The sequence below is a fragment of the Camarhynchus parvulus genome, chromosome 3 (genome assembly GCF_901933205.1).
Source record: "Camarhynchus parvulus chromosome 3, STF_HiC, whole genome shotgun sequence".
Taxonomy (NCBI): domain Eukaryota; kingdom Metazoa; phylum Chordata; class Aves; order Passeriformes; family Thraupidae; genus Camarhynchus; species Camarhynchus parvulus.
In genome coordinates this window covers 29706364-29718532 of record NC_044573.1, presented here as the reverse complement: position 1 = coordinate 29718532, position 12169 = coordinate 29706364, and the positions used below count along the sequence as shown (strand labels likewise).

At 35.4% G+C, this 12169-nt stretch overlaps 1 protein-coding gene across 3 annotated transcripts in view; it reads right to left on the bottom strand.

The window, feature by feature from the left end:
- The window catches only part of BTBD9 (BTB domain containing 9), a 105905-nt gene that overhangs the window by 29936 nt on the left and 63800 nt on the right, over positions 1 to 12169 (bottom strand). For all 3 annotated transcript variants that reach the window (XM_030946345.1, XM_030946347.1, XM_030946346.1), the window contains exon 8: positions 6771 to 6880. In XM_030946345.1, coding sequence (XP_030802205.1) covers positions 6771 to 6880 — 110 coding nt within the window. The remainder of the gene's footprint in view (positions 1 to 6770; positions 6881 to 12169) is intronic.

Here is a 12169-nt window from a genome sequence, read left to right as displayed (position 1 = left end):
TCTGAGCGTCATCCTGCTCCTCACGTTTAGATTTCTGCACTAATCCATGACCCTCCTAAGAAGATGTTACCCTGACTACTCAAACTCCTTAAAAACTGTACAGAAACTCTCTTGGTGTGGTTTTCACATATTCTGTGGTCTTCCCTACAACAGCTAATTAGAAAGTGACTCTGACTAATTGAAGTGCGCAGAATGTGCCATCCTGTTCCATTTCCCTAGGGGTTCTGCCACTCCCTATTTTGAATGTTCATTATCTTTTATATACACTTGATAAATTTATTAAAAATACCATCTGGTGGGGACTCTTCTGTATTTTCAAGTCTTTTGGTTGTCTTTCTTTGTCCCATTAGAATATCTGCTTCCATTTAGGTCACTTATTTACAAATAGAAACTGTCAAAACCAACAGTCTTGTTTCTATTTTTGTTTCCTTTTTTTTTTAAACCACCAGCTATCTAGCCTTTACATATTGTCAGAGAAAAGAGAAGATTACAAATACAAATTTTTTTTCCTACTGTTCATACAACAGTTTTGGGCTGAAAAGTCTGATTTGCTTTTATGGAACAGGAAAGATGTGTGTTAGCAAAGCAAACACATTCTGTATGCAAACAAAAGGAGAAGATGATTGAGGTTACAGGACAGTGGCATCAAACATTTATTAAAACTTACTTTCTTGTATCTTTGTCCTATGCTGCAGTATGGAGCGAGCAAGAACTGGCAGTATATATAATTCCAGCAATGGTATTTTTATAAAGGATTGCAATTTTCAAGACACGGCCTAAGCATCATCTATACTGACTATATTTAAAGATACGACAGATATGTTATTCAACTGTCCTTAGAGATCTTCCAAGATAAAAATATACCAGAAGTGTGTTGTAGCCTCAGTGATATTTATCACTCCTTAAGCTTGTTTCTCTTTGTCTTTTTAGCATACTTGATTTTTCACAAGAATTTTTTTTTCCCCTGAAGCACTCTGAAAAAAAAGTAAATGCTGCTGCTGCAAAGTAGCTTCCATATCTGAGTGTAGACTACTTCCTTCCATCTCTCATTCTGGACAGGTTAGCTTCTGCTTTCTGTCCATCCACTGTGATTTCACTACAATGTGGGTGGGTAGGGATATGAAAGAAAATCCTCAAATAACTTTTTGCAACACAGAAAGGAACAGAACAAAGTGGGTATTTGTACTGGTTTACAAAACCAGCCATTAATAAACCTTAAAGAAATTATGAAAATAAACATACAGGGAGAGAGCAGATCTATTACATAGTCTTATTTTATAGGAAAGCATCAATTTAAAGCATTATGGACTGTTGAATGTATTTATACTGCACTCCAGGCAATAGTCAAAAGTTCTTTGCTTATGTGTCATCATTGCAACAAAACTGTTCATTTTATGGAATTCTCTTAAGACACTTACAAAACTATCACTGTGAAGAAACTATAAACAAGCAATTACAATAGAAGAAGCATAATTTTGTTTTAGTTAGTATGAAGGAGTGATTTTCCTCTCATGATTATATCTGTTAAAAGCTCATCTTCCAATCGCTCAATTTTTAACTATAAAATTGCATTCCTTCTCTACTTGAACATCTACTAAATTGACAAAAGTTTCCTTCCTGGCTGGTAGGAAAACAGAAAGCTGAGACTAAAGAAAAAGTGAATTAAGAATGCAACAATTATTTCAGAGTTTGATCATATTGTATTAAAGAATTAAACGGGTAACAGGCATTTTGCTCTCATTATTTTCCACATGCCAAAAGATTTGTTAAGTCTAATCTTTATTCAATATATGAATTTGCCCTTGTTTATTTGTTACATGGTAGAAAAAAAATAAATCTACATATTTTTCAGTTAATTAAAAGCACAGCCACATGCCCTGTCTTTCATTCAACATACTCTTTCTTATTTTCTTGAGTTGAAACTTGCTGATGAAATTACTATATTTAATTTGAATCTTCAATTAAATTACTCAAAGAAATCAAGAGCTAAAAAAATATCAACTTCAAAGAAATATCAACAGTATCTTCACCTGTTTCAGTGAAAAGCCTTCTGCAAGCCATATTTAGCTGGAAAAGAAAACCCCACTAATATGTGGTTTTGTTCAACTGTCAGAAATTGTATTAGAAAAACTTCAGAGAAGGCTGATTTTTCACTTGATACTTGCTACAGTTTGTGATTCCTAATCCAATAAATTAGAACAAAACCATTCAAGTCACTAGAACTGGCCATACTTTTCATTGCCAACTAATTGGCTGCTACAGGGCTCTTTCATTAAATATTGTGTCTGCAGAGGGCTGTCAGAAATATCAGTTGTTTTAGGAAGTGTGCAGCCCTCCTTGTGGCACTGGAAACAGATAGAAACTGATAAAAAAAAAAAGAACTGGAACCATATGAACAGGTCTCTCTCAAAGCCAACCATGTGGCTATCCTTTCTTGCAGAAAGGGGGAGGAAATTCCTGCAGTATTTAGATTGTCTTCAATTTCTCATAATTTCCTAAAGCTATGTCTGCAGCAGAGCTGAATTATACTGCTGGGTAAGCTTGCATTGTTTCAGAAATATGTGACCCTTTTCAAAAGGGAATAAACAAAATATGACAGCTTTGTGTGGAGTCAACATTAAACTAGACAAAACCCAGCATCTTTCACTGCTTCCTTGGGGAGAGACAAAGCAATCTTTTACAAAGCTGAACCACACACTAGGAAACTGATATGACTGGTTTCTCCCTGTTACACATTGAGTTTTGTTTGTTCTTTTTCTAAATGACTGCCAGAGTAAAAGACAAGTGAATATTTATTTGTATCATTGTATACCTTTTAAAACAAGCTCTCCTAAGGCATTGAACAGCACACAAATGAAGGTTCATGATGATTCCTAAGAACTGAACAGCATTCCTCAGAGGGACCAAGGACATTCCAATGTTTTTACGTCCATCTTCTGTTCTTCAGTCATTATTCACTGTTCTCTCTTTCATGTGTATTGTACACATTACAAGACAGTCTGATAGACTGAGACAGACCACAGACCAACAGTGCTTCATGGAAAAACCATCCACATTGCACTCCCAATGCCCTTCACCAGGCTCAAAATCAGAAAGAATGTTGGTCAAGCCCACATAATCCTTGACTGCCCCTCAGCACTGAGTATTGATTAAAGGACACTGAGATTATCAATTTCTTTCCCATTTGAGGCAGAACAGAGGAATTTTTTCCTCTACTAAACTCCCAGAAACCTAAAGAGGTCTTGCACAGAAGCAGCTCTTTAACTCTTGTAACTTTTTCCCACTGGGCAGATTAGAGCATTTTACAATACATTGCATGACACCAGGTACTGGTTCCAAAGCAGTATGTCTCTTACTTGAGAAAATATTCTTTTGTTTTGAATTCTAGATTATATAGTAATGGCTTAAGACCATTCAAAATTTCAAAAGCAGAAGTTCATCATAAGCAAGCACTATGATTGTCAGATTAAACAATATTTGCATCCTTGTTAAACGAAAGAGTTATGTTAATATCACAAATTTAATATGGAAAACTGTTAACTTACACATTTAGAAATAATAGTATGTCAAAGAGAAAAATACATCTCAACCTTAATATCTGCATTAGGGAAATAATTTCATATGATTACATTCCTTTCTCTCACCTTATTTCACAAGACAACAAACTGTAAACCAACACTTAAACACCAGGCAGTGCTATAAAGAGCATTTTCTGCCACTTTTGCTTCAAAAATGCTACTCAGCTACCATTGTGTTGTGTCAGTACCACAGCTGGTATTGTACAAAGTAACTGTATAAATCACCTTCCACATTGACTTTTAATTGTAATACGTCAAGTTAGTAATTTTTCATTAAAAAACCCTGTAAACAAAAATACAACAACATAAAAATGTTGTTATAATGAAACAACACTTCATTTTTATTATTTGTTTACCAGCCTTCTAATCTTCACTGTATGGTGACAGCCATCACATAGATATTATGTACCAGTAGTAATATACCTGATAAATTACACTCTTCACATATATAGCTCTCTGATCACATTGAGTATCTTTCACAAAAATTAAATAAATAATTTCTCAAGTCTCTACATAACATCTCTAACCAAATAACTCAGAGGCCTCATTTCTTTGGAATGAGTTTTCAAATGACAAATCTTCACATCTTTAGTGCTGTTTTAGTAGAAGTAGAGGTCACTAAGTCTTTTTGAAAGGACCTTATGGCCTTCAAGGGTTGACCAATACTTCATTTGATTTAATAAAACAGAGTATAGAAACAGCAGCTGTGTTTGTTCTAGCCTAATTTAATAAATACCACATTTAATATCATAGGGGATAAGCAATGAACCCAATGAACTGCTTTTCAAGGGTTTAAGATGAAAGTTTCTCTACTCAGTCAAGCTAAAAAGCAATCTGCTCTGATTACTGCACTTTCTTATATTTTGTTGATTTTTCCTAACTGCTTTCATTTCATTTTATGCTATCTGGTCATTTCAGAAGCAGAAACAAACATTACAAATCCTCATCACAGTAATAAAATAAAACTGTGCCAACCCACTGGTACTCTAACTGCGTTTTTACACAGGTGGGCCATGGACTTACAGTCTGCTTTATTGCAGGAGCCATACAACATGGCACCTTATGGTAATCATCACACTGAAAAAAGGCATTGAATAGATACAATATCTCTGCTGGATCAAAGTTGCTGAGAATGTTTTTGAATAGGCAATACTGATTGCCAAAAATTCTGATGGACAGTTATAGGTGTCCCTGCTCCATTTCACAACTGGGCTGGCCTCAACTAGACCCAGATCTTTCAGTTTCTATCTTTCTCACCAGAAACTCTGCAGGGTCATGTATACAACTGCTGGTGCCTCACTGACAGCTGGAAGACTATCCACACCCCACTTTCAATTAACTACTCCTCAAATTCTTACTTTTAACTTTCTACCAATTGAATTGACTAATATCCCTTAAATATAAAAAGCTGTGTAAACCTACACACCTCTCGCTTTCCTTACTCTCAATCACTTCAAATGACTTACAGGTAGAACAGCTTGACTGACTCACACTGAAGAGCAGCAAAGATGCCCTTGATTAACAATGACCATTAACATCAGAAACCGTCAGTATTATGCTGCCAAATCCTATTCACCTGTAAGATTCTACAAAACTATTCTCACAAACAGAGAATTTTTAATAAAGCCATATAAAGCCTCCATCCCCTAGATTACCTTTGAAACTTAAGAAGTGATAAAATAGATCAAACAGTTTGTCTCACCAGAATGATCACTCAACCAGTAAAAAAAATTGAGTCTATGAAAGATGAGTCACTTTCAGTGTAAGTTCACTTACACAAACATGCATGGATTTACTGCCTTGCCTACTTATGATCAAGCAATCTTTGTGTTAACACTCAAAATTATTTAAGTCCAAAATTCAGCATTTACTAAATAAGTTTGATCATCTGAAATCAAATACATAAAAACATTTGTACACACTAACTGATTTTGTATGAAGTTTTTAAAAATTCATGGCTGGCAGTGCTAACTATGAAATTTAGCTCAAAGGTTTTATCAAATCTGAGATACTTTGTTTCTCTGCTAAATAGCTTACTGAAGGGAGATATTTTCTTTGAACACAGTTCTTCCTTTTACTGCTTATTCTACTTTGAAGTCAATAGCAATTGCAATGCTGCTTGCACACTACCTAAAACAAAGGGAAGACTTTTGATTTGCCTTTGTATAATGCATGGGGAACAGGCTGGAGAAATTTGGTCTTGGTTTTTCACAGCTAAATATTACAGCTTTCTCAGAGAAAAATTTGAAGTGAATATGTCTTACTAAAAATCTTCCTTCTCCTACGATTTTGAAAACTGTTTTCCCTTCCATCTGTCATGGGTACATACTTAAAATTTAAATATATGTTTAAAACCAGCATGAACTCTGAGAATTTTGCTGAAATTCTTGATTTTATGCCACAAATAATAAACTGTGGGAAATCTCCCCTAGACAACTACTCAACATTCTCTCTACAATGAACTTCAAAATCTGACTTTTGTGAGTGTATACGGAAGAAAGCACAGAAACTACCCCATTTCAATGATTAAAAAAATCAATATTAAATCTTTCTGTGACACATTTTATCTTTCAGTACCATTGGTCTGTAGGGGATTTTACCTTAAGTAACATAAAGGTATTTAAATCAGTGTTATATAAGCTGCCCAGAGCTAAGAGAGCTCCTTCAGCGTGGTGTTCTGAGAATAACAGCAGCATAGCTGATATAATGTTCTGCCATGGCTAAGCATGTCTATGACTCTTTGGGGGGAAATGAACACATGAGAGTTTACTTTCAGCAGTTGTAACCAGGCTGTATAAGAGGCCCTAAATGTCCAAATCCATCATCACTACAATAAATAGCTGTGCTTAGTCCATTCTTGTAAAAGAATTCAGGCTAACCTGCTGGGAGGCATGAGCAACCATACTGCGACATGCAAAGAAAAATCACATCGCCACCACTGACTGACTCAGCTACAAGTGCCTTTGTCAGCAGCGGTTGATTTGAATTTCAGCATTCCTGCAGCATCATTAATTAATCCACAGTACTGGAATTTCATAGAAGTTGTAAGGATTAGCCAGTTAATTCTATGCTTACAACACTCTAACTAAATTTAGAGATTTCTGGATGGAAACAGGAGTGCAGTAATGGCCAGCTTTAAAAGACAAGTGCTTACACCAGTTCATAAAAAAGGAAAATGGTTTTATCTCTTACCTATCAGACCTTTCTCAAGAGTAAAGGATTTGTTTGTGAACATGCATTCAAATGCCACAATATGGAAAACTTTGTTCACTGTGTTGTGGGTTCCAACAATTCGAATATACCTATAGAGAAACAAAAAAAGGTAAACAGCACAAGTTAAACATGACTAACTTCTGTGCACTTAAATATAATTGATTCAGATAGACTATACCATGCAGACCCATAAGAACTAACTGTTTAAAAAAAAGAAAAATGAGTAAAAAAGAATATCAATTTCATAGCAGGTTTGCATCTAGTCCAGCATTTCATACTAGCTCCAGTGTAACTTAAGAAGAAAAAAAATCTTTAAAGATATGTGGAATGTGTTAAAAATGTTTCTGGATTAATTTGCCAAGAAAAGCAAAATTGGGGACCTTCTGTTTCAGAAATGGTGTTAGTGCAAATACGTGTTCATGGAGGTTTTAAATACTACTACTAATAATAACAGTAATAATAATAACAACAAGAACAACAGTAATAACCATCCTTTTACCAACATATTTTCAGCACGGTGAAAAATTTCATACAGCCAGGACAAACCCAAAAAAGGAGTCAGGCTTTTCTTTCAAAGCCAAAAATCCATTTTATTAAGACTGTTTCTAATTCTAACACTGGATGTACAGGATATCAATCTCTGTTGGTGAATCTTTTATTAATAATGAAAAAAAACCCTCATTCAAATATTATGAAACAAAGCTATTCTGGATGTCATTCCTGGTGGTATAACTCACATTTCCACACCCCAATTGCAAATCAAATAGAGTTGCTCTCAAACATTGTGACCTATTCACCTGCTGCACTATGGAGGTTTCACCTTCCATAAACAACCACTAACCTTGATTCAGTCTGATCCTGCATTTTCTGAAGAGATCCAACAGTTCTTACTATAAATTTTGAAAAATCTCAAAAGGACTATAGTACACCTCTCAATAAATGCTGAACAAGCAACCAGAAAACTACCTAAACCAAATACCAATTATTTCACAAGATGGGTCACCCGCACTTACAGAAAGCTTTGTATGAATTTAACTAATTTCAATTATCAACTATCAGCATGTATGAATCTTAAGCAATATCCTTAGTCTGTCTCTAATTTACATGTTATAATTATATTGGCCATTCGCCAACAGCATCATTTTGGCTTGTGTTCTTCATCAGATCAAGCTGAGAAGATACACAGTGTATTTTCTGAGATTTTCTTTTTAACAAATAAAACAACTATCATAGCTATTTACTGTGCTACTGCTCAGTCTCCAAATTTCATTTAAAAATTATTTAAATAACCATAACTGGGAACAAAGAATTGTATGCTATTGCCTAATTAATATTAACTCACAGATCAATCAATTATCACAGTAGCAAATGCCCTGAAAGTCATTCTAGGTAGAAAAAACAAAGTTGCAAAAGTAGAGAAAATATTTATTATTCATAAAGAAGATGAACCTGCGTTGTAAGAGTAAAGCAGAACTTAGCCCTTACACCGTAGCTGTGCCAAGTGCCTGTGAAGAGTATTGCAGGAATCTTGGTTGACAGAGAGGCAAACAGGAGGTGTTTCCCCAGACCTGCCCATGTGAACCAGCTGACTTTCTTCTTATGAACTCATGACCACAGTTCGAACCCTAAACACACAGGGAATGTCTGAAATTTGACAACTGATCTTGTTCCCTCCAACTTCAAAAGCACAGAATTCAATTAAACACAGGAATAATTCTGGAATATTTTGAAGTGCACGTGGAGCCTGGCTTGCCACAGACACTCCCTTGACTCTCCCAGGCAAGGAAGTATTGATTGAGTTGTGCTGCTTGGACAAAATGCACAGGCAAACCACCAGAGTGTTACTAATGGAGATGTACTTTGACATCCTTCAGTTACGCTTCCCTGCATTAAAGAGCTTAGAGAATAAACAAAGTAACAAGATTAATAGGAACACAAGAAACTGCTTCATAATTAGCTTTAAAAGATAATTTACTTAGATTTTTTGTGTTATAAAATTGTATCATTAGATCAAACTTCTTGACTGTTTGTTCAGAGCAACTGGAAGTTGTTCAAATTCCTGTCAGCAACAAAGCATGCTCATATGACACAAAGTTATCCATGAATCTTTGTGGGATTGCAGAGTAAAAGAATCACAGTCCAATGCCTAGACTAGCTCCACTGTTGATGGACGTTAGACTCAACTGATAAGACTGGAAGACAGAAAAAAAGCCTGAATCATTCTTTAAAGAAAAAACATTGATCAATTTGTGGGGTTTAAACGAACTTCCCTAGCAGGTAAACAGCAACGCAACACGAAAATTTTGCCCCATACTTTTATTTTCTGGCCCTTTTTGAGAATAATGGATACTGATAATATCTAAGTGCTCTAAAGTTTCATTCACACGTCACGGACTTCTCTAGCCACATAGAGTCAAGCTACAAATGACCTTAAAATCCTCACAAAAGGAATATCAGAAAAATCTGGTTGGTGGGGTTTTTTTCCCCACTACCAAGAAAATTGTTTTGACTATAGGGAAACAGCACGTTCTACTGGGTCTTGGTAGAATTTTAAACGACTGAAATTTGACACGGGTCGATTAATTACGCACCTACATGGCAACATCTCTCATTCATCCCCCATTCTTCCCTGAGCATTTCCTCTCCTTCATATGAAATTATGATATTTGTACTCTGATGTGACTACATATCTGAACAACTAATTTATGTTTTACTTCTGCTCTTTACATCTGTAAAGCTGACACATATAATTCAGATCACAGCCGCTGCACATCACACCACTGATTCTGCTGTGGATACCCTAGAGGACAACAAACACCAAAGCCCAGCTGCCTACATCATCACAACAGTGCTTAGGAAATATATGTCAAAGCATGAAAATATGCATACTCTAGGAGACATTTTAATCCTTCATTATAGTAACAGCAGTAAGATACAGACAAACTAAATATATTAAGCACAAATTCCAATCCCTTGAGACTACTGAGACAGAAGACTAAATAAGGGGAGGGAATGGAAATTAAAAGGTATTTTGCAGATATCCACTCTTCAGTTACTATCAAAGCAACCTAGAATAGCAACAGCAAACTCAGAGAACTAAATCTACTAAGTACAAAATGCGCTCTTATGAAATTGGCATTTCATTCTCCTTTGTGGAGCATTTGCTATGAGACACCAGCGCCAGAATTATTACAGACTTTATATCTCTTCTAACTGCTTAAAACCACTGACATTCACATTCCAATCACTGCCACAAAGATGCATGAGGCACAACCCAACACACAAGGGTATTAGAAGACATTGTGTTTGTTTTTCAGTGGAAAAGGAAACAGTGTTATTCAACACCGTCTAAACTCCATTTATTGACAGCTCCCTAAAACGAATAATCCTTCGGACTCACACAGCTGAATCAACAGACCTGTGGCAGGAAGATAGAAAAAACAAGGAAGAAAAATCTATTGCCAGCATTAAATCATGTGGGAGAACAGTGGACACAAATAAATATGTAATATAAATAATTAAGCCAGAACAAACATGAAAAGCGTATCTGTCTTTTGACAGAAGACAAGTTTTTCTGCCCTTAGACAGGCAAGTCTAATAAAGTCTATTTTATACCAGAGGAAATCCCTGCTGCAAATATTGAAAACAACTGTGACAAATTAAATAAAACACTTACACAAGACAAAATCACTGAACTCCACTAGAAAAAGTACATCTAACACCTACAAAGCCTGGACAGTAACAAACATTTTCACCTTGGAAATACAACCGACAGTGAAGCAGTTTGAAACCACAGCACATTTCCCTTTGTAATGTGCCAGAATGTGTATGCAGGTATTTTATGCTGGGGCGTTCAAGTGACTAAAAATATTGGTATACAAGACTTAAACAGGACATGTAATTGTTTGTGTACCACATGTAAGCAGTATGTCAACCAATCAACCAGTGTTTCTTAAAGGTTATAACCAAATTAACACTGATGTGCTTTGGAACATAAGTAAAACTTGCACAATGTGATATGTTGTGTATTCCATACATAATAATCTGTAAGAATACTAAAATTACAAATGCTTTGTTCCTTTCTAATGATTTCCAATTTTTATTTCTTTAAAACAGAAAAAAGCCAATTTCAGGTAAACTGGTTTTAACCTCCATCTTCACACTGTATGCATCTCTAGTTCCCATTAAGTTCTCAAGTCTGAACTTGGTTCACCTGGTTTTATTTTGGGCCAGACCTCAACCCAAAACAGCTCAGTTTCCTAGAACCCATCTGGATATGAGCAGAAATCTGCAATTACACCTGTTCTCATAATGGACTTCCACTATAAGAACACAAAATAAAATATTAGAAGATATGAAGATTTGGATGTCATGAAATCTACATTTAAACCATATTCCTGATTTGATTTTGCAGCCAAGCACAACTTAAATATCACCTTCACTTATCTTTATGCCATCTCTACTGAATACATAAAATTGGACTCTATTAAATTTAACTGTATAGGAAAAAAATGTAGTTTTTAAATAGAGAAGAAAGCACCGTTCTTCAGAAAGTCAAGTTCTAAAACAAACTGGAGAGGGGGATTCAGAGAACAGACACAAGCTGGCTCTGTACACTTTCCAGGCTAATGTGACATGAAGCCAGATTCTTTCCAAAGTGAACCTCATCTTCAATAGAACTAATTTTCTTTGACTCACACTACATCCTCATGAGGTTTTATGGCTTAGGATCAATTTACCTTCAATATATAGATATAGTGTAGCTTCCACATTTTTAAACATATTGAATAAACCATAAGAAAATACAGGAAAGTGCTGTTCAGTGAAATTTGAGGATGTTTGCCATTTTCACCAGCTTCTCATGCTCCACCAGTCTGTGAATTTATCACGCAACACTTTTTTCTTGCTCCAGCGACACTTCAGTAAGTGCTGTCTAGATCTAGACTAGAATCAGGCCATAAACAATGTGAGAAAGAAATACCTGAAAAGCGTTAGAAAAAAGTGAGGGAGGATGGAAGGACTGAAGGAAGGAAAAGAAAGATACATTGATTTCAATCCACATCAAGGTAGCTCAACAAAGAAATAACAATACTTTTGACCTGCGCTTAAAAAAGCAAGGAAATTTGAAATTCATCCTATAAAACTGTAATAAAGACACATACAAAAATTTGTATTTAGCTCTGGCATCACAAAAAATCTGACAGACAGTGGTAAAGAAGGGTGGATTTTTTTTTGATGTCTGAAAATTATTTTTTAAAAAGGAGGCAATTATTGAAAGAATCCTTTTTATATAAGCATTGTTTGGATGAATCACTACTAATCAGAAACACAGTAACTCCTGGTATTTGAGCTCACAGGCATAAGAGAATAAGAGAAGA